Source organism: Melanostigma gelatinosum (genome assembly GCF_949748355.1).
Source record: "Melanostigma gelatinosum genome assembly, chromosome: 10".
In the NCBI taxonomy this organism is placed as follows: Eukaryota; Metazoa; Chordata; class Actinopteri; order Perciformes; family Zoarcidae; genus Melanostigma; species Melanostigma gelatinosum.
The window spans coordinates 13,048,877-13,070,684 of NC_136643.1; the positions used below are offsets into that span (position 1 = coordinate 13,048,877).

Consider the following 21,808-nt stretch of genomic DNA (forward strand, 5'->3'; position numbering starts at 1 on the left):
GTCTTTTCTTAACGGCAAAAATACCTATACTTATTATCCTCTGCAAAAACATGCTTTGAACTTGGTATTTTAAATAGTCTCCCCCTCTTTCCAAAGAGTGGTATCGTCCGGTAAACCTAGCTGGGCTAACTAGAGAGTCAGGATTATCCAGAGAACGAGGGAAAGCGTCGGGCCACTGAAGTCAAAATAACCATTAAACACAATATAACGTTCTCGATCAAATAATTGAGGTTATCAATACGTGTGTCACAAGTACACGATGTCAACCCCGGCTAGAAGGAGACTTATGAGAGATTTTAAACGGTAAGTTGATGGGTAGGAATTAACCGGTTGATGCTAGTTGGCTATGATTTGTCAAAAACAGCTAACGTTAGCTTAGCAAAGCTAACCAGTATATATATTTTTATAATATATTAATGTATTGACTCACCGATCCGAACCACATATATGAACGTGACGCAAATACCGTGTATTGTATCGTGTTTTTAAGAACCTGAAATATTTAAGTGAAATAACACTAATTTAGTAAAAGCGCTTCGCCTAGAGCCAGCTAGAAGCTAACGCTGCTAGCATTGACGTGTAAGTGAGCAGGATAGAGTTACAGTTTACGGCTAACTCTCTATACTAGATATTTAAATGCGCGTGACAATAGACTGGTTTGCTATTTTATACTTTGGTTTAACACACGTAATGCAACGTATCCAACGTTAATGATTCGTGGATTTAAGGCTCTCGTTTCTTTAACATTAACTGGCATAATGTACGATGCTAACCAACAGTAGCTCTGTTACCATGTACGATGCTAACCAACATTAGCTCTGTTACCGTTCGGTCCCTACAAAAGTACAACAGTTCATCAAAAGTAAGCTATTAAAATCTTTCACATGCTTCTATAGTTTGTTATTAATTTTGCAACTGAGCGTATTTGACTGAGACAAATATGTGTCCTACGGTTTGTGTCAGAAGGTGTGAGAGATTAACTCCGTTCTGACCCTTAACATTTAACTGTTAACGAGTTTATAAGGGTCCATGTGACGAGAACAGGAGTGTTATTCCACTACCTACACAATGCTCTGACGTGTAATATTTTTTTATTTAGTTATCAACGAGATGTTGAATTTAGGATACAGTTAATCACAACATTTTTCACAAATTTAGCTTGGACTTTAAGCTGCCACAATGTGAGGGTCTGTTAGTAATTACCTTAATGTTTATATCAGCTGATACAAGTTTTAAAATGATGCACTGTAGTTGGCAAGAAATTACAATGCCCATTATTACGTGATTGATTGCTTGATTCATTTACAGAGGCTAATGTGATGTGCATATATTTGCTCAACGCAGAAGACTGTATTGCATTTTGCTAAAATACTAAACATCACCAGAGTTAAATGTGTAAAAGGTACAACCAGGGTGGGACAATAATCAATCAGTAATACTTTTAATGTCTGCTTACTCTGGCCAGAAAGGTAAAGTTTTATGGTTTATGGTTTATGGTTTAGGTTTATTTGAAAATAAACGTGGGATGGGAAATACTTGTACAAAATGATCGGCTGCCAAGATGCATGTGACTATCGCTTAGCCGGTAATAATGGCCGCTGTGGTTTCCAGTGTGAAGGTTGTAAAGGTGCGGTGCTGTCCAGAGTACCAGAGTACAGGCCCCAATTCCATTCTCCCCCCCTCAACATACGTTTGGGAATTATACACACACACCAAGGAGATTGATTGAAAGCACCAGAGTTATTTTCACATTTTTTAACAGTATTAATAGGCTGATATTTACACCAAAATAGAATATTATTGGGAGAAATAAAGTTATTCTATGTAAAATTAGACATTCAGGACCACCATAGAACCCGACTGGAATAATCCTTTGTTTCATAACCACACTTTTCAGCCAGTGCGACGATTTGACTGCGAGACTGTCGAATGAGGCTCCTTACATTGAGTAGTAGACTACTCAGGGTCACCCCTACTTTCAAAAATAGAATTTGGCTTATTCTCAAGAGGAAAGTACTCAGTCAATCATGGCATTCACCTGACTGGCGTAATAAATCTAGTTTCTGCTCGTGGAGTATGGGTTAGAAGTCCTGCAATAACCCTATACCTTTCTGTTATGAAGGCTACAAGAGGACCCGCCTGCTGGCGTCAGTGGTGCCCCATCGGAAAACAACATTATGGCGTGGAATGCAGTCATATTTGGGTAAGACATCGATGCACAGCCGTGTTGTACATGGACAGATTTTTCCCCCCCAGCTATAGATGTTATAAATGTGTGTGAAATTCATAATTAATGACGAAATCCCTTTTTGTCTAACGTCACACTCACAGCCCCGAAGGAACTCCCTTTGAGGATGGTAAGTATCTCACTCTGTTAAGTCATTATTATTTAGTTTAGTACGGCATGTTGTCACTTTGTTGCATGTTATTTAGAATATGTTTACATAGATAGTCTTTTTTGTGTCCCGTCTCTCTGTCCCAGGTACATTTAAACTCATTGTAGAGTTCACAGAAGAATACCCCAACAAACCACCCACAGTACGATTTGTGTCAAAGATGTTTCATCCAAATGGTAGGATTGTTGTACTATCTTCCACCTTATTACAGTATTGCTATTCATGTGTCGTGTTTGATTGTGTTGTTTTTGTTTCCCCACAGTCTATGCAGATGGGAGTATATGTTTGGACATCCTACAGAATCGTTGGAGTCCAACATATGATGTGTCCTCTATCCTTACATCTATCCAGGTAAACAACAATTTATTCATATACCGGTATGTTATAAAGTCAGGCAGTAACACACAACAGAAAGCAAACCCTATCTTTGACGTTGAGAAACTGTGACCTTTATTTGATCACATATTTGATGTTTAACTTGTAATTATTCAAGATTTAGACTACTGTCGTTAATACATTTGTACAAAATTAATTTGATACTGATGGGGAGGGCTGCTACTTATTTATTTGATAGTTTGAATATTTTCTCGATTAAGAAATTCATCTTTTGAACTTTAAATGTAAGAAAACAGAAAAATGTCCAGAGCCCAATCTTACATCGTCAAGTGTCTTGTTTTGTCAGATCAACAGCTTTCAATTTGTCACAACTACAAGTCCAAAATAAGCCACAGAGGAAGAAACATAAAACCATTTTGAACAACTTAATCAGACACTTATTGTCTTTCACTCTCATGCATGCTGCTCAGAGTAGTCGCAGCGACGCACCGAGTCTCTCCCTCGCACAGTCCTGCTTCTAGCCGAGCGAAGAGCAAGCAGTTATAACACGATCGTAACGCGTTCAAGTGTAATCTTGTGAACTGTAGTTTTTGGTGAGAAACTTTAATAAATACGTTTGTTTTAAGGAGACGGCAATATCAAATAGATATGAGAGAGGGAATAGTGACATGTTTATCTTCCTAACACCTTGCTTATGATGCCAGTATTTCTCTTCTCCTCCCACAGTCCCTGCTTGATGAACCAAACCCCAACAGTCCCGCCAACAGTCAGGCCGCTCAGCTGTACCAGGAGAACAAGCGGGAGTACGAGAAGCGCGTGTCTGCCATCGTAGAACAAAGCTGGAGAGACAGTTGACCTGACAATCCCGATAGCTGCTCTCTCCATCGTTAAGCTGTGTGTGCTGCAAGGTTTAGTGGAGTACCTCTTACTTTTTGCCCTCCCACCCTCCCATCTTTTTGATTTTAAGCTTTTATGCACTTTACCGTCAACTTCCCTTCATAGAATGTTTTTGTTTTTTTGCCCGTCAAGAGGGATTCATTTTTTCTATTCTATCCCACGTTTTCCAGTCAGTCAGGGGAAATGTGCTGAATCATGCCTTGATGTTTCGTCACTATGGACTTGTGGGCCGTTACCCAAAAATTCTGGTGTGTTCTTACTCTCTGTAATAGCTCCTCATGACTTGTGCTAAATGTCTCGGAGGGTGTATGAATTCCGTCATGTTCTGTTGTGCTCTTTAGCTTTTCGTTTGTCAGCTCCCATGTGATCCATCCGACCTTCCCTTTGGGAGAATGAGCAGCCCGAACATCACGGACTACAACTGAATCAGACATCTTTACGCCGTGTCTTTTTCTGTGTTTTGAACTCTGTTACATGCATGACAGTGTATTCACGTTCCTGTTCAGTACTCGTGTATATAAGAAACCTGCATCTGAATTTATGTACAGATTTTACACTGGTTGTCCCGTGTCATTTTTTCAGCACTTGTAAATAAAAATGGCAAATCCATCTTTATGTGAGATGCTTTTTATTGTAACTGCAAATTCAAGACTTCTTGAACTAGGCTGAAAACAACCATACTTTCCTTGACAGGGGTTACAAATCAATCTGAGGCACTGACTATAAGGGAAACCACGGTTAAATAATGGCATTTAAATCCTCACTATAGCAACACAGGGAGGTAACCTTTTGTTAAAGCCAAAGTGATAATGCATGTCGGAGCAACGCGTCATAATGTAAAAAACACATTCACCAGAGGGGAAATCAATCTGCCAGAAAAGTCATTGCATAGTATGTCGATAGTATAGTATGCCATAAAGTCAGTATATTTCAAAAAGTTATCGTACAGTATGTCAAACCATACTATAGCAGGTCATTATATGCCTTTGCCAACTAGCCAAAATCTCACTTAACTCTGTCATACATTTTTAGAATTAGCATATGAATTTGTGGCCCAATACATGTTTTGAAAGGCCATAGTATGCCATAAAAAAGCTTAATATAGTATGTAATTTGTTCAATTTAGAAAACCATAGTGTAGTAATTCATGAAATATAACTAGAATTATTGCCACCCAGTCAACTTACCACTTGCATCCATGTTTCTCCAAAATGTCATCCCTTGATGCCATGAATTGTCATAATTAGCATACGTATTCATGTCAATCTCGTTCATAAGAACGGACGGACAACCTGAGAACATAATACCTCTGGACTGGAGGCAAAGGAATGTAAACTAATCTTTAAACCAGCCGTGTTTGGTTTTTTTGTGCCACTTAGCAGCAAGTGAAAACATCTTCAAATGATTATTTATTTAGAAACGTTTTATTTGTGAAATGAATTGAGCATATATAAAAGGAGTGGGAGATGTTGCATGCATGATGAAAACAAAGGGGCAGTAAGTTACATGCAGGTTGAACTGTACTGTGTCCATCTTTTACAAATAATACCAACCAGGAGGCAACAGTCTTGTTTCTCAGCCATACAGAAGTTACAAAAATAACTATTTACAACATTCCTTCACTTTTTAAACAGTGCCGCCAGTAAATGGTAACAAAGACAAAACTAAATATTTTTTTTCGTGTTCATTGGGCCCGACAGAGCGAGCTACCTGTTGTACGCCCTCTCCTTCTTGGCCCTCTCTAAGGCCTTGTCCATGCTCTTCTCGTTCTCACCCCTACACTTGGGGCAGTACCACTTGCCTTTGGGCTTATGGTGGAGCCCGACACATGAGAAATGAAACCACTCAATGGGACATTCGTCGTTATCGCAGCCAATCATCTCGCCGTAGGACACCTGCTCACACAGGCAGTATGTCGGCTCATCTGGATCGATGGGCAGGTCTGGCGGCGACACTTCTCTCTCGGATTTCCCTTTTGACCGTTTCTTCTTCTTTGACGACGTTTTGGCCCTCTTTTCGCGGGATGCGGCCACTCCCGCTTCCTCCGCCTGCTCCACAGCCCCGTAACTTTCCCGGCTTTCTCCGTTTTTCTGACGTCTTGAGCGTTTTCCTCCGGCCTTGTCTCCACCGGCCGAGACTGGGGTAACCTCTTCGCGCTTCTTTTCGTGCTGGACGGTTTTGCCCGGAGTAACGGTGGCTGAGGATGATGATGATGACGACGTCACGGACACGGCAGTGGCTGTCATGGATGTTGCTGTGGGAACGTGAGTCTCTGGGACTTCTTGAGAGGAAAGGAGAAGTTCAGAATGCCAGTCGATTTGTCGTGTTCGGTTCTCCACCAACTCCACCTGAAACAAACACCGTTCAGATTTACTGTAAAGCTCTGCCTGCCGTCGTCTGAAGTACATGTGGAAGACTGAAAACTTGCAAAACTGAAACTAGAAGTAAGACCATAACTTGTTTGGGCATGAAGTGGCAAGCTGTAGAATGACGTTCCTTTGATAAACCATATGTTTTGATGGTTTTGTATGTGAAAAGTTAATAAAACCATATTTCTTAAATAAGAAATCAGTTTGCTTAGACATGCTCCTTGTTTATCCAGTTATGCAGTATAACATTATACATTCTGTCAATAACCAGATGTGCAGCAACATGAGTATTCACAACCTTCAAAGAAATTCAAATGTGTGCAAAATGGAATCCCAATACAAAAAGGCCTTTTATCAGGTCTAGAAAAGCTTCCTTTTTTTATTTTTTTTACTCGGGGTAGGTTTTTTCTGAGCACAGATGTTCCTGGAAAAGCACTTCTCTGTCCTCACACAGTTGCACACACTCAGACCTGGAGGTTTGCCAATGAGCAGCTGCGGGGCTCTCTTAACGTACCATTTGACCGGCAATCTGGATCTTCTCATCTCCGAGCTCTTGACTACGGATCAGCGCTCTCTGAATGGATGACTGAAGCTTTCGCCTCTGAAGTGAGTCAGATTCTCTGCGATACCGTTCATAAGCATCATCAAGCTCCTTCAGAACATCTGCCAAAGAACAAATCAAGGGGGGCAATTAAGATGGGAATAGGACTACTGAAATTCAACAGATTCTCAAAAGGTACACACAAACTTAATTATATTACTTGTCATATTTGATAATTTTCTTGACTGTATTATGTGGTGAGGAGGGTGTTTTAGCCAGTGAATAATGAGTGAACAAACTGTCCAAATGGGCTAGCATGACATTACACTGCATCAGTTTTAGCTACATGAAACTACGTCAGTTCAGTTTAGAAAGGAGACAAATCTGTCAAGTTTAGTCTGCAGGCAGCGAAGATGAAAGGTACATCCTGTGTGTTGATCAAGCATACCACGTGGACAAGACAGGAGGTGAGACCCACTACTTTGGGGGATTGTAATGAGACTGGTGAGAGAGCAAAGTGCTGGGTGTTAGGCTCGATCTAGTGGGAGCGGTAGCCAGCGGGTTCAGACATGCAGCTACAATGTAGTGTGTAATTGTACATTATAGCTACATGTCTACAATTTGCTATGTAATCTGTTAAGTGTTCAGTCGGTACACTTCTAATTCATTTGGTTTAGTTTTTTTTTTTAAACATAAATGTATACATGTAAGTTTAATCTCCATGTCTTGAACTGCAAGGCCATCTGTAATTTCTGATTACAATGTTTGCCGACGTATCTGTTAAGTAATTGCTTAACTATATGTTACTATATGATTTTTGCAATTAATTTAGTATTGATTAATGTAGACGATGATTCTTAAATTGTTATTGTTATTGAAAAACATATTAATGTGATTGTCATGTGATTTTCACGAGGATCTGTACCAAACAAAGATGTTTTTGTAAGTCTATAGGATATGTGTTTTGCCTTCAATAAATAACATTTTGATTAATTGTGAGGACTTATTTTTACCTTGATACTTGGCATCAATTTCCTTCATGAGGGACACACTCCTCTGCAGGTCAAACGGTAGTGACTCCACCAGGTCCAAATACTCCTCTACGTATTTCACAACGACGTGGCTCGTGTCGCCATTGGTCGGGTTCAACATCGCGGACCCCTTTTCTTCCCGGAGGACACTCCCAACACCTGCACCTTTTACCAACACATCATTATAAATCATTATAAAAATGTGTAGTGTTGCTTTAAAAGATGTTCAAATGCTGTTTTCCTGACAACTATTAATTAATTTCGTCACATCAAACGTCCTTGATATAAAACCCGTTGGACATCCGTCTTGATTTCCAGTATAAAGCAAATAAACACTATAGTAGTCAAAATGAGAAAGGGGGAGGGGGCAACTGATCTGAAGTCAGCCATCCTAAAGATCGCTTGCTACGTGTACTATAAATCTGCCAACAGAGAGAGACTAGTTTGGAGCAGAAGAAACAACTCTGTTCAAGAAGAAAACTAAAAACATTTCCGTGCGAGTTCAGATGGACAACATGTTACCTTTAGTTACTGAAGTGAATACTGACAACAACGCTAAACCACTGACGTTAGCACAACATTGATGTTAGCTAGGTAAGCTAGCTAGAATTCCCGATTAATTAACGCCAGGAAACGTCGGATAAAAGATAAACCGACACATATTAATGTGAAAACAACCACATAGAAGTCCGATTAATTATGTCCATCAACAACAGCTCCTGTGTCTAATTTTAGTCTTTGGGATTCACGACTAAATAACCGTTACAATTAGCTAACGTTACGAACTTTCTCCTCTTTGCACATTTGAGATTAGCCAACTCTAAAAATGTTACTTTACACAAATAAATATATCAGTGATGCTAATCGCGTACTGACAGCGCTGAAACGTCACCTAACGTTAATGTGTCTAACCAGTGTGAAGAAAAACACTTCATTCAATCACATCGTAAACAAACACACAACTGCTAACTACATCCACAAGCTACCATTACACAGATCATTACGAACATTATGCAATCATTTTGACACTTTAAGCGGCCTTATTTATATCATGTTCGCTTCAATGTAACTGTTAGCTAAATTAGCTTCACTTAGCTTTAAACGCATAACGTTATTTAACGATTCACATGAGACGCAATGCAAAAAAACAATCATTCAACAAAGGTTAACCAAACTTATTTAGTTTGTAGCGAGGCGGCTTGCAGGTCAACGTACCTGTGTGGATAATAATAGCTTTGTTTTCTGTAGCAGACGTTGAACACTCCGTGATGCAGTTGTTGCTGTTGTTGCTAACGCTAGGTCGTGTGTAGAGTGGACCACTAGTGTAACGACAGTGTGGATCCTACTAGCCCAATGGATTTTAATTTTAGCTGTCAGCTAAAGTGCCTGATCAAATATGTACGACGCGGCCACTGACAGAAGTAATTGAATAATAGTGGACCACTAGTGTAACGACAGTGTGGATCCTACTAGCCCAATGGATTTTAATTTTAGCTGTCAGCTAAAGTGCCTGATCAAATATGTACGACGCGGCCACTGACAGAAGTAATTGAATAATAATACTTCCGTTTGGCATGACGGCTTCCAAGAACTAGTTCAAATTGTCACTCACACAAAACCATATTTATTTTAAAAAATTCAAACAGTTTTCTGGTTTACAGTGGCCCGAATTGTCTTACCATCTCAGTCTCTTTGGTGGGTTGTAAAAAAATGTAGCTACCTCAGCATGTTTGGTGAATGCATTCATAATAATAATACTTCATAAATGGAAGACCATATTTGTTGGTTTCATACAGGGTTCATTTAATACAAGTCAGTGTGTACTCTTGTTTTTGCACCAGAATTTGAGCGTTGTCTTAACTTCATTCAAATTCAGCTTGATGAGAACTTTTTTTCCACCAGCCCATCCATAGGCTATATTAGCAGTTATCAACAATGCAAACTTGAGTATGTACAGTATGTGTATAGCTTTTAAAACAACAATTTTCAGTTGGCTGGTTTCAGCTTTCAAATAGCTTTTTGAAGGCTGAGCCAATCTCCTGGATCATGTCCGATGTGGTGGTGGACCTGCCATGTCGCTGGAATGCTTGACTGTTGCACTGCCTTGTAAGAGAACAAGCCCCGAATGCTGCAACCACCGATGGATTTACACTAGAGGACAAAAAAAAATATGGATTATGAGACAGAGAGAGACACATACAATTATATTTATTTGTACAATATTAGACTTTAATAGATCGTAGTAGTGGTTCAACTTCTGATGATTGTTAACAGCATTACCATGTGACAATAACAAAATAAAGACTATTTTCATTTATTTGTCTGACGACTATTTTCTTGATTAATCATTGAATCTACACAATGCCAGAACATGGTGAACACCTTTTTTCTGACCAACCATCCCAAACCCAAAGATGTTCATTTTATTATCACATACAACAAGGTAAAGCAGTATATGATCACAATATAAAGCCTGAAACTATTTGTTTTGCATTGTGGTCGAAAAATGACGATATCAAAATGGATAATGAAAATAGTTGACAATTAATATGTTGTTTATCTAGTCTAACTAAACCTTTCAGATCAGACCTACAATAAATTAACAAAAAAGTGACTTCATATTAACTAGGACAGATTACACAAGTCAAGCAAATTTCAAGGACTTGCAATTTGATTTCTGTAACCTACTGAAGTGAATGGAAATCAATGGGGGCTGTAAAAAGGTATAAAATCGATCCAAACACAGAATATTTGAGAAATGGTTCACAAAATGTGTTTTTAAACATTAAAAAAACGCTATGGTCCTTTCTTAAAAGGTGGTATACACAACGATTAAAACAAATGCTCAAGCAGCTCGCCTTCACCTTCTGCTCATTCCAGCTGCAGAGGCAGCATGAGCCCAGTGGGCCAAAACCCCCATAGCTCCAGATAGAAGATCACCCTGTCCACCACATCTCCTCCCACTGCCCGCAACGCTGCACGAGATCACTGAAAACAAGAATTTACAACATGACATCAGTCACAAAAAAAAAAAAAAAAAAAAAAAAAAGCTCTTAAGTTTCTCAGGATTCATATCCAATTAGTAATTTACACAAAGTGGAAAAGGGTAAATGTGTGGCTGTAAAAGTGAATTTCCTAAATGTTGTAACTTGGCACTAACCCTTACTGCCGTCTGTAATGAGATCATGTTCTCCTTTTAGCACCACAGTGAGGTTGCCCATGGCTACACTGAGCTGCATGACGCTGCGTTGATGATCACTGATGTCCATGGGCTCGTGGTGCTGAGACAGCAAACACACAGGAAAGGAAAAAAAGACACACACATTAGCACACAGATAGATATGTTGTATGCCATCAATTGGTGACCAGGTCACCTGTACAGAAAGACCCACCAGAGCCTCATACAGCCGAGTAAACTCCATGACGTTAGGTGTGAGGATTCCCTTCGGGTACCCTTGGATAACAGATGGTTGCTGTGTAACTAGCCATAATCCGTCCTGTTCAAAAGAAACAAACCACAAACACACTCAGTTACTGTGTCTGGCTATACCAATAAAATCCCATCTGTTCAACACTTACTGCATCAATGACTATCGGGATATCTCTCGCTTTAGACTTCTCTATCACCTCCTAAAAGAGAGGGAAAAAAGGTCATCTTGAGATTCAGTTTACATTATACTTAAGTCATTCTGCTCCTACAAGCACACTGTAATGTTGTCTTTAGTTCCATCAAAGCTGGGCTACAAATCAGTGTCAACTTAGTGCACATGTGCTTCTTTCAGACACAGTTTGAATCATCAGTCTGAGATCTTTCTCTCAAGTCTTTGACATTCCCACTAAGCCATGTTTTCTGGGAATTTAACTTAAATTTTGACCGTTTCAGTCACAGAGAGCCACAAACATGAGGAGTTGTGTGCAGCTTAGATTCATCACTGTATTCTAAGAATATGACTTTTGTTCAGTTGTGTGGTCATGCACAAGCAGTTAGCCATAGAGACTGTTTTGAGTGAATGTATTCCACGTGCCTTGGCTGTTTTCAGCAATGCGTCTTCTCTCCCTAGACCTGGTCCCACCACAAGGCCGTGAAGTCTTGGGAGCCATTTTTCTATCTCTTCCACTGCATTAGGGCTGTCCCTTGATACACACACACACACACACACACAAATAAAGACAAACCCGCGTTAGACGTGTCGGAATCCACACATTATGAAAAGTCCCTTCTTCATGCTCTCCAAAAAGCCTTTTTATGCTTTGCGCATAAATAATCTTGGTTTTCATTTATGAATAAATGGCAACTGTGCACACACACAAAGTGAAGGAAGGATGTGTTTGTGTACGCTGTATTGCATTATACATATGTGTCTGTCATATATCCTACTCTCTTGATACTGTAAACAAAAGAATTGTGTCCTCTCAACATGCTATTCAGATGATAATTGGTCCACGTGGATCTGTACTTACAGAACAGGATGAACTATGAGCTCAGGGCTGTATGATTTGATCACAGTTGCAGCATCTTTGGTGCAGAACACATGAGCCAAGTCGGCCCCCTGGAAACAAGACAAAGGCACAGTCACTGCACCCAAACTGGACTTTTAATTAAAAAACATCAGTTCAGACTGGATAAGATTAACGAGAAATCTGTCAGAAGCACGATCGGAATGACTGCTCACCACTTTTAATGCTGAGATGGCGGCAAAGTATGGAGCTCCAGTATAGCTTGAGAGTGTGGAGATGAAAATATTAGGGCAAATGTTCTACAGAACAACAAATGTAATGTTCTTCTTTGGTGAATGATGGTTGTATGAAGGGCAAATTGTGACATACTCTTGGCATCCTCCAATGATCCCGATACGTCCATCTTGTCCCTTGTGCTTTTTGGACGTCAGCGGAGGGACTATGTTCTTTACCAGGGAGAGGATGTCATCCTCCATGCCTCTGTGTGACGCAGACCCCAAACTGTAGTAGCGTTCAAACACTGAGGGAACAAACAAAGTGACAGTTTTAAAGTGTGGGATACTTGCTCGGCTTGAGTCGGAGTCTAAATCTACGATTTATAGTTTGGCAAAACCAACAAATAAAGAGATAATATGCACTGCAAATAAAAAAATACCAAAAACCACCTAACTAAAGAAAATCTGTTGCCTGGAGTGACCGCTCCATCACTGAGCCATCACAATGCTGCACATGACAACCGAAACTAATACCTAATCCCGGGGGTTCTGGGGTCACCAGTGGATTTTTTTGGGTGAAACAGTCTGTTTGGGGTGGATGGCGTCTGAGATGACCGGACTGGCCACGTGTACACGATGGGGAGGCACTGGAGAACGCGGGAGCATGGGCAGGCGGAGCTGTTTTGGAGGGAGTGGCAGCAGAGCCGGGTCTGGCCGAGGAGACGCTGGAGAACATCTGCCCGAGCATCTGGAGCATGTGCAGCTCCCTGGCGTGCTCGGCTTCCCTGAGCCGGTCTTCCGCCTGGAAGCGCTGCTCCTCCAGCCGGTAGAAGTTGTCCTCGGCCTGGGCGCTCTGCTCCAGTAACTGCTCCATCAGTTTCTCCATGGGGAAGTTAGCGCGTCGCTTCCTCTGCCGTTTAGGCGTTCGGGTTGACAGGTTGCTGGCCGACTGGCTGCTGTTGTGTGGTCTCACTGGAGTGCCTGGAGTAGAGAGGGGCGAGACATTGTATGCGATGCAACTTTGAGCAGAATAGAGTTACATCATTGTGGTGTTAGAATGATAACAACAGCCGTCAAACACAGAAGAACCAATGAATGTGGACAATGGAGGGAGGACTCACTGTTCATGCCCACTGTCACTTTCACTGGAATCGGGATAGGAACAGTTGGGTATTCCAGCTTCACTTCGGTCTCTGCGGGATAGGGACACTCCCCTGTGCTCTCAGAGTACGCATCTTCTCCATCCTCCTCCAGGCAGTCCACGGCCTCCTCTCCTCCCGCCCCGCCGTCTATGAACTCCTGAGGATCAAGAGCGGCCCGGTTGCTCAAAATCCTCTCCATGGTGTCATAAAACTTACAGATCTTGTGATACTGCCCGTTGTTGCGTAGATTACCTTCCTTCGCTAACAAGTACTGTCTCTTGAGGCTTTTGATCCGCACCCTGCATTGCTCCGGCGTCCTCTCAAACCCCATCGCCCCCAGCCTCCGGGACACGTCGCGGTACACGAAGCTGTTTCGGAAGTTTCCATCCAGCGCCACCTGGATGTCCTGCTCCCCCCAGATGTTCAACAAGGTCCTCGTCTCCACGTCCGACCACAAGAAGCCCCGCGTTGTGTTCGCTTGCATAGCGGGGGTGCAAACCGGCTCGCTTATGGCGCAAACTGCACCACAAGGAGTTGAATGGAGCAGTTGACACTGCGGATTATAATGGACGTCTGGTCTGTATCTTTGCTCTTAGCTACATCAAAGCCGCGGGGCAGCGATATCCCAAACAGCAACAACTGGCCATTTAGGTAGCTTAGAAGGATTAGTGGGTGTAATAATGAGGGTTTTTAACTTGGGAACCATTATACTATATTGCACAGGTCAACTCTTTGTGTGCTAGCTAAAGCCCAGACGTCTATGTTTATCATTGTACGTCGTTAACAAGATGCGTAGCTTCGTAATTTTGATTAACTGACCGGGGATCGGTGTCACCAGCCCCTTTTCTCAACCTTGTGCTCAGTTGGCGGAATTTGAAAACGGACCTCTGATCAGTAGTCTGAGGGTAACTTCACCTTTCTCCGCCTGCTCTTCAGTCAGTGCTAGGTGTCTGCGGGGTCCTAGTGCCACCCGTGTACACAGCCGACTGGGACTTAACATGTCAACTCCTCGAACAACAGTGACTGCAGCGCTTTAGCTTAGCTAGCATTACAGCTACCAGGGCAATTCAATGAAATGTCACAATATTTCATTCACTTTACCTTTCTCGTTCAAACAGACCAATGTGGCGAAAATTGACAGAGCAACCGTGAAAAAAAAGGCGAGCATGTGAATCTCTTGCGGCATGTTATCATTCTTCAACCCCCCCTTGTTGATCACTGTTCTTCTTACCTAAACTGGAACTGCGTTTCAACGCTGACAACTGTATACAAACGGTCCTGATCATGAGGCAAATTGACCCAGCGCACCAGCACAGGAAGAAGGATTTGATGATGCCTTTAAAGGCGCCTCGGACAATCCTAAATCCCAGATGATCAGCTGCCGCCACGCTGAGCAGCCAAAGCAGAAATAGTTTAAAGCTGCACTTCTTCTAAAGGCCGCTAGATGCTGGTTGGTTGATGTTCCACCAAATGAATCCGATATATTAGGTTACCCTAAATAAATTCAAATATGATGACAAACACGGGTGGTAACTAACTGGGCTGTTTGTAGATGCAGATATGTTCCAACCTTAAATCATACACATCACTTGTTCATCACTACATTTCTTTGTTCTTTTTTGTAATTACCATTGTACCAGTTTTCTTTTTTTTGTATTCGTTATTTGCAAGTGTAGCAATTAAAAGTCATAACAACAACAACATGTCATAAAAATGTATTGATGTTACATTTGTTGTTGCATGCTTAGCAGAGAAGGACGCATTTAAAGCTCAGCAACTGTGTTTTGAGGCACAAGTAATGTTAAAAATAAAATTGTAGGTGGTTTAAAATTGGTCGACGAGCAAATTAAACAAAAGTTGGTAGTTTTAAAGAATATAATGTTGCCTGCTCTAAGACTGAAATGATTTAGAGCAGAGGTAGGCTACCGTTGTAGTGGCACACTAACACATGTGCAAGTGAGTTTTTTGGAAATGTTGAAGTGGCCTCATACGCATGCAAGGTTGTTGAATCAGATGTGGATGTTTTCATAAGAATATCAGCCTTCTTGTCGTGTGTTCTTATTTATAATTGCCATATTTATAATTACCAATGTCCTGATTATGGGAGACAAATGTTATTTAAATAAAATTACAGATGCGTTGGTGATTTTAATTTGAATGTGGTGTCGTAATTATACTTACTCACTCCTTATCTAAAAGGTTGACAGCCCCTGTTGTAGAGTGAGCCCAGACTTGTGCTTTATTGTGATAACGGTAAGGGCCTGTGGAAGCCTGTTTGTCTTGTTTTGAGGAGTTATTTTTGCGGTCTGAAGATCCTGCTTTTTCAAGAGACCCAAGTTCTCTTCATCAAGTATTCGTGTGTCATAGTCAAATCCATGCATTTGACAAGATAGTCTATAAAAAGCTAGCTGTCTTCAGAAGTTGAAATGTCCCCTTATCTGGACATTCTATTTAGTATTTCTTTGCCCTCCTGTTGTGTTTTATTTGAATTATATGGTCATTGTGCCTGGCTATTTCGTCTGAGGTTAATACCCCCATTTTTTTTTGTGGTAATAAAAAACTAAAACATGGAAGACAGCTGGGGGCGATTCACACTTTATACAAGGGTACTTAGCCTGCCTGTAGCTGAACCTGAAAGGCGTCGCTCAGGGCATAAATCCCCTCATCAAACTCCTCACCTACTTCCTGTTTCACCTCAGTCACTTTTCGAAGTTCAGAGTCAGACAGCAGATGGAGAGGCGAGAGCGCTGGACAGCCACTGTGTTACAAATTAACTCCAGTTCATGAAATGGCGTTGGTCTGCGGAATTCGCGGCCAACCTGACATTAAGTTGACGAGCTAGAGCGAGTTTCTTTCCCACGGACAAAAGAGAGGGAAAAAAGAGCGCCCCTGCTGCGGGACCCGACTACTCAGCAACATGCCCGAAGTGTCGAAGATGAAGAAGCCCGACGTCAAGGTGGTTCTCCTGGGAGACATGAACGTGGGCAAGACGTCGCTGCTCCACAGGTACACGGAGAGGCGATTCAAAGACACCATCAGCACCGTTGGAGGGGCGTTCTTCCTCAAACAGTGGGGACCTTACAATATCTCAATATGGGACACTGCTGGTAATATCTCCCTCGTTTATTTTTCTTCAGAGTTTACTTTTTCTCTCCACTTTTTAATTTAATTTCTTCAGTTTATTTAACTTTGTTTACCTGCTAACGCGTGATCCCACCACCTGAGGCAATCACGAGCATGTGACCGCTTAGTCACGACCTTTAACACTCTAACATTAATACTATGCTTTATGAAGACGCTTCGCATAATTAAAGCTTTTCAGGTTAAAAAAACATGCGGATAGTCAAATACACTTACGTTAAAATAACCCTAAGGACAACTTTAAAAATGAACCTCGCAGTTATTTTTAAAACAATGCTGATTGGGTCAGACCTACTTGATTTCATGCTGATAAAGATGTTATCTACTGGCCAGAACCTGTAAACATTAACATAACATTTAGTTTTATCAGCCCAAAGTTATTAACAAGTAAAGTCTACTGGACCTTAATCTTAAAAGAAAACAAAGTTTGGTTGGTCAAAAGTAAAATATATATAAAACAATATATGACGCAAACATTTTAAACGGACTGTTCTCAAAACATTGAATAAACTTATCAATAAGTCTGTTGGTCACTTAGCCAAACATGACATTAGCATATTACTTTTTTTGATCATTTTCATCAAGCAAATTTCATATCCGTTTTCATTTTTACATCATTACAAATTTAATAATTTAGTTTCTGGCAGCTCGTCAATCTGTCTGGGAAAAATAATTCGTGGACATTCCTTTTGGTTCTGGTAATTTGTGACACAAATGTGTCCGCAATTCTGATATAATGTAGAATAAATAAAAAATTCCTGAATTGGAAAGAGTTACACTCAAGTTTGTTCCAGTTTTATTTGGTTCTTATATGCGTAAATGCATTTGATGCCTTTAAAATCACCCACACACTCACCCTCCCGCTTATTATTCTGCAGAGACCTTAATAATATTTTATTAAAATATATGTCGTGTTGCGTATACTCAGTCACTTCACACACTGTTTGCTGATCAACACAATCAAATCACTGAGTGCCTTCTCTTGCGCCACATTGCTCAATACTGATCCAATCAAAGCTATTGTCATCTCTTGTACGCTCACACAATCAGACACCTTTTAGCCTCTTTTAATCACTGAACAGCTGCCTGACAGAGAGGCATCACTGCTAATGATTTGACAGAAAACGGACCATTCCAAGTTGATTTAACAGCTCAATGGAAAGCCTCTACACTGGGCAGTGTTACTAAAACATCTAAACGTCTTGTTTACATGTGCTGCAGCCTACACGACAACAGACAAACTGCAAAGGGCCTTTATTCTATTAGACCAATCAAATTCATCTTGAAATGCTATTAACAAATTCTTTACTCGGTACACTAACACCATTTGCAGTCTTGTCTTTGTTGTAGAATACTGTCAATGTGCCTGGAAGATGTATTATACACAGACCCAGTTTGTTTATATTACTGTAATATTGAGTACATATAATATTTAAACGTACAAAGTTCAGTCCCTAATTGGCCCCAAGGGTCACAATAACTTATTTTCTCCTAAATACACTAATTTGGGGATTTATGTTTGCTCTGCCAGGAACATGTTGGTGATTCATCCTGTTACTGCTGATGAATACGCTCATAACTGCACTACATTCCAGTATTGTGTCAACATGAATTGCAGTAAACCCTCCTGGGTAAATACGCACTGCACAAACGTAGAGTTGGTGAGCCACAGAGATAAGGAAAGGCCGACCATGTCACCAGTCAGCCATTTCCTGCCTGTGTTCCCCTCACCCCATGACCTCTGACGGGAGGCTCTTGTGTTCGTTTTATTTAGTCACTGCGGTGGCGAAATGCCGGATCAGCACTGAGTCACTTCAACGCTGCTGTTGCAGACCTGTCGGCGTCGGCCATAAAGCTTTGGCATTTATACGGGTTGCATACAAAAACCTGTCAGATGTTTGGCTCCGCACAGTGAAAACAGTCTGTTTCCCAGTGATTATGCCGCTTTTCAGTTTAATTTAAAAGCCCCATGGAGGCCTTTAAGCCACATACCCTGTTCCTCTTAGTAGTCACATGACAGGGTTGGTTAGGGAAGACCTGACTCTCCATGCTAGCCTTTCCAAACTTGCATTCAATATTCATTTCCAGATGCACAAAGAGGACAGAGTTAGTTTTTTTGTCATTCAGCCAATAGTATGTATAATAATATATCTTCATACCTCATGTCTTCAGTGTACTCTGATGTGTTCCAGGAGGTATTTGAGGTGAATTAGTGTAGTGAAGGCACTCTTTATGTCGACTGACATATAAGTTTGGATTATTGTTGGGATAAAACAAGGACTTTAAAGATACTTCATTGTGCTCCGGGATATTTAAACAGTGATTTTTCTGGATAAAACATTCAGTCAATCAACAAAATAATCAAAGTTAGGTGTACTCTATAAACTGGCGCTGAGTATTATCCAAGAGATGCCCCCGGTGGCAAAGTATTCGCACACAATGTGCCCTTTCAAGAATACTGCATATTTCAACAACAAAGGTTGTTTCTGTTTTCAAACTGCTGACTGTCTTGCACAACTTCTCTCTCTGTGCCGTGTGTCCTTCTGCGGTGCTGTTCACACAATAAGGCTGTTTTTAAGTCGGTGTGTTTTTAAGGGGTTCGAGTTGAGTCGGACGCTTCTGACCGCTCTCTCTCCGTCTCCTCAGGTCGCGAACAGTTCCACGGGTTGGGCTCAATGTACTGTAGAGGCGCCGCCGCTGTCATCTTCACGTATGACGTCACCAACTGGCAGAGCCTAGCGGAGCTGGAGGAGCGCTTCCTGTCCCTGACCGACACCGCCAACCATGACTGCATTTACGCTCTAGTGGGCAACAAGGCCGATCTCACGGACCCTAAAGCCCAGCTGTCTCCGTACTCGGACGTGGCGTCTGAGGAGTGCGAGGAGTCCGGTTGCCCCACGCCCCCGGCCTCCCCTGCTTCCCTCTCTGGGATGACGCTACACAAACAGGTCACCCCCGAAGATGCGGCGGCGCTTTATGGGAGAATCCTGCGCTACAAGGGCCTGGAGGAGAAGAGCAGCCTGCCCGCCGAGAAGCTGTGCTTCGAGACGAGCGCCAAGACGGGCTACAATGTGGACACTCTGTTTGAGGCGCTGTTTGATCTGGTGCTGCCTTGCATCCTGAGGAAGAGAAATGAGAACCAGGAGTCTCCTACGGTGGACCTGGAGGAGTGCAGAGGGGCCAGCAACAAGCGGGCCAGGTCTGCCTGCTGCTAGAGGCTGCTACCAGCAGAGACTCGTTTCTAACAAAGGACAATCTGCAAACCACACACTGTGACGGGACTACTTGTTTTTCGAGACCGGGACCCGATGGCGTTAATGAACTCCCGGTGACACAAACACACATTGTTGATTCTGTCAGAAAAAGCAGCTCACGTTTATAGTGTCTGCTAACATTTATAGGAGGGGAAATGAACGCTACACTTTGAAACTACACTAATCTCCCAAAAATGTGTCTGTGATCAAATAACGCGCATAAGAAATCAATCACTGCTTTTTGTTAATGTTTTCGAATGAGAATGTCACAAATTTAACATCACTAATTGCTATGTGGCACATTGCAATGTGTTTATTGTAGTTATTTAAGGTTTCAACAAATCATGTTTTCTTTTATGCTGTGTTACTGTCGTTAATACAGATCTTTATATCTTTAAGGCACATTTGGTACTTTTCAATGTGTAAATAGTTGATATACCGATTGACTTTTTAAATACGCTGTCATAATAAAGATTTTACAGTCCGCCTGTTCTGCCAGATTGGTTTTGGATTGTGAGAGTAAAACAACACAATCAGAAGTATAACAAACAACGTTTAATCTTTACAATCCAATGAAATCATCATGTTATGAAAATGACCAAAGTATCATTCGTTAATTGTAAGTATATTCCCTGCCTGATCAAACGAGCGACTGTAGGTTTGACCTACTTTCTAAATAGTGTAAAATATTCAGGATCAGTGACCGCAGCATGGATTAGCAAAGTTAGAACTTTGATCCGAGCTGTTTACATTCTGTCCTGTTGGCAGTTCAATAATTAGTAGATTTGTAAAGGAGAATGAGTGTGATACGAGTAGCATTAGATAAGATGTGTTTTAACTCCTGTGGACGTGAGTCAACTTCATTCAGCGGGTATAAATACAAATGGAATCAGTGCATTGTGTGAACATAATGGCGTCTGAGAAATGAAGAGTTACAGGAGATTTAGCAATAGTTGATGAATGCATAAAACGGATCAACAGCTTGAAAAGACTGTCTTATTATAAAAACAGTTATTTTTTTAAGAGCAATTGAATAAAAGCAGGATAATAGTCAATGGTATCAACCAGCGATTGTTCAAGACGCATTCTTCATTTGGCTGAGAAGCAGTGTTAGTGGCTTTATGGTGGGCTGTATACCCGGAACAATACAAACATCTAAACTAAAGCAGTGCATACACACACATGGGCGTCTTTGGTTCAGCTGTAGTGTACGGACTCTGATCGTTTACAATGTGTCATCGTAGCTGAGGTAATAAGTTAAACAGTAAGCACCAATCCACATTTAACACAAGAATGCTTGATTTCCCATAAAGCTGTTGACTTCATTATGGGGCTTCTCTTGTTTTTATCTACAGTGGGACTTTTCACTCAAAGCTCACGGCATCAGTCATTGCATATCTGAGCTCTGTGGCTCGGCGGGAAAGTTTTACATTGATTTGAATCGGTATTTCAGATCCCCCCCCCCCTTTGTTTGGTTTAGTACATGGATAGCAGGACGACACTAGACCACCGTCAATGCAACAACTTGTTTGCGTGTCCCTCACAAGTTCTTCATGCAGACCTGGCAGCGGCTGATGCGTGACAGGAGCTGGCCTGCTTTGAGCGTCTCTGATGCCGGCGCAGTGTGGAACGACTGATCTACGGAGGTTAGCCAGAAACTGTTCTTGTTAGCGAAGTAGTGGCATGTGCCTTTGGCCCCGTTACACTCAATGAAGGGTGTTGTGCGGAAGTCCTCCAGGCAAGAGCCGGGCGACGACAAGGACTGACCTCCGCCTTCATTTCCTGCCGCTGTGTGCTGTGGAGAAACAAGGTGAGAGGGGAAGAAATGAGGAAGGTGTGAAAATCAAACGTACACAAGAGTATTTGGTTACATGTAACACTTTAGAGGATACGTTTATTGATAATGTGATATTGTGTCTTTTCTTTTTGTCAACAAATCCCATAAAAAGACCAAAATAACACAACCTGCTGCTATAAATACTAGCATGCCAAATCCTCAGCACATAATAGTGCCCAACAAATACAAAA

At 41.5% G+C, this 21,808-nt stretch overlaps 5 protein-coding genes across 7 annotated transcripts in view; 2 read left to right on the top strand and 3 right to left on the bottom strand.

Annotated features, from left to right (window-relative positions):
• Window positions 1–142: 142 nt before the first annotated feature.
• Window positions 143–4,238, top strand: ube2al (ubiquitin conjugating enzyme E2 A, like). Its single transcript, XM_079276803.1, has 6 exons — window positions 143–303; window positions 2,123–2,203; window positions 2,332–2,357; window positions 2,483–2,572; window positions 2,659–2,747; window positions 3,459–4,238. The coding sequence occupies exons 1-6, from the start codon at window positions 260–262 to the stop codon at window positions 3,585–3,587; spliced, it is 459 nt and encodes a 152-aa protein (XP_079132929.1). The 5' UTR covers window positions 143–259; the 3' UTR covers window positions 3,588–4,238.
• Window positions 4,239–5,043: 805 nt separating this feature from the next.
• On the bottom strand, window positions 5,044–8,874 carry ing1 (inhibitor of growth family, member 1). Its single transcript, XM_079276527.1, has 4 exons — window positions 8,786–8,874; window positions 7,553–7,735; window positions 6,513–6,661; window positions 5,044–5,977 (listed from the first exon to the last, which is right to left on the bottom strand). Exons 2-4 carry the CDS (start codon window positions 7,689–7,691, stop codon window positions 5,336–5,338), a joined length of 930 nt encoding a protein of 309 aa, XP_079132653.1. The 5' UTR covers window positions 7,692–7,735; window positions 8,786–8,874; the 3' UTR covers window positions 5,044–5,335.
• A 430-nt stretch (window positions 8,875–9,304) lies between these two features.
• Window positions 9,305–14,468, bottom strand: naxd (NAD(P)HX dehydratase). Its single transcript, XM_079276547.1, has 11 exons — window positions 13,365–14,468; window positions 12,778–13,224; window positions 12,398–12,548; window positions 12,244–12,289; window positions 12,032–12,120; window positions 11,596–11,704; window positions 11,150–11,200; window positions 10,963–11,067; window positions 10,731–10,851; window positions 10,435–10,558; window positions 9,305–9,721 (listed from the first exon to the last, which is right to left on the bottom strand). The coding sequence occupies exons 1-11, from the start codon at window positions 13,867–13,869 to the stop codon at window positions 9,571–9,573; spliced, it is 1,899 nt and encodes a 632-aa protein (XP_079132673.1). The 5' UTR covers window positions 13,870–14,468; the 3' UTR covers window positions 9,305–9,570.
• Window positions 14,469–16,084: 1,616 nt separating this feature from the next.
• Window positions 16,085–20,266, top strand: rab20 (RAB20, member RAS oncogene family). The gene is made up of 2 exons (XM_079277300.1): window positions 16,085–16,492; window positions 19,173–20,266. Exons 1-2 carry the CDS (start codon window positions 16,303–16,305, stop codon window positions 19,739–19,741), a joined length of 759 nt encoding a protein of 252 aa, XP_079133426.1. The 5' UTR covers window positions 16,085–16,302; the 3' UTR covers window positions 19,742–20,266.
• A 54-nt stretch (window positions 20,267–20,320) lies between these two features.
• The window catches only part of col4a2 (collagen, type IV, alpha 2), a 60,185-nt gene continuing 58,697 nt past the window's right edge, over window positions 20,321–21,808 (bottom strand). For all 3 annotated transcript variants that reach the window (XM_079277297.1, XM_079277295.1, XM_079277296.1), the window contains one exon: window positions 20,321–21,575. In XM_079277297.1, the coding sequence (XP_079133423.1) occupies window positions 21,321–21,575 (255 nt within the window). In that variant the 3' untranslated portion in view covers window positions 20,321–21,320. The remainder of the gene's footprint in view (window positions 21,576–21,808) is intronic.

What these genes read in the sequence shown, in the direction of transcription:
- rab20 (XM_079277300.1), top strand. Translation starts at nt 16,303, where the DNA reads ATGCCCGAAGTGTCGAAGATGAAGAAGCCCGACGTCAAGGTGGTTCTC. An exon ending in CTCAATATGGGACACTGCTG is followed by an intron (nt 16,493 to 19,172) that starts GTAATATCTCCC and finishes CCGTCTCCTCAG; the next exon opens with GTCGCGAACAGTTCCACGGG.
- ube2al (XM_079276803.1), top strand. Translation starts at nt 260, where the DNA reads ATGTCAACCCCGGCTAGAAGGAGACTTATGAGAGATTTTAAACG. An exon ending in TGGAATGCAGTCATATTTGG is followed by an intron (nt 2,204 to 2,331) that starts GTAAGACATCGA and finishes TCACACTCACAG; the next exon opens with CCCCGAAGGAACTCCCTTTG. An exon ending in AGGAACTCCCTTTGAGGATG is followed by an intron (nt 2,358 to 2,482) that starts GTAAGTATCTCA and finishes TCTCTGTCCCAG; the next exon opens with GTACATTTAAACTCATTGTA.
- naxd (XM_079276547.1), bottom strand. Translation starts at nt 13,869, where the DNA reads ATGCAAGCGAACACAACGCGGGGCTTCTTGTGGTCGGACGTGGAGACG. An exon ending in ATCATTGGAGGATGCCAAGA is followed by an intron (nt 12,290 to 12,397) that starts GTATGTCACAAT and finishes CACACTCTCAAG; the next exon opens with CTATACTGGAGCTCCATACT. An exon ending in CTCATAGTTCATCCTGTTCT is followed by an intron (nt 11,705 to 12,031) that starts GTAAGTACAGAT and finishes GTGTGTATCAAG; the next exon opens with GGACAGCCCTAATGCAGTGG.
- ing1 (XM_079276527.1), bottom strand. Translation starts at nt 7,691, where the DNA reads ATGTTGAACCCGACCAATGGCGACACGAGCCACGTCGTTGTGAAATAC. An exon ending in AATTGATGCCAAGTATCAAG is followed by an intron (nt 6,662 to 7,552) that starts GTAAAAATAAGT and finishes GTTCTTTGGCAG; the next exon opens with ATGTTCTGAAGGAGCTTGAT. An exon ending in TCCAGATTGCCGGTCAAATG is followed by an intron (nt 5,978 to 6,512) that starts GTACGTTAAGAG and finishes TGTTTGTTTCAG; the next exon opens with GTGGAGTTGGTGGAGAACCG.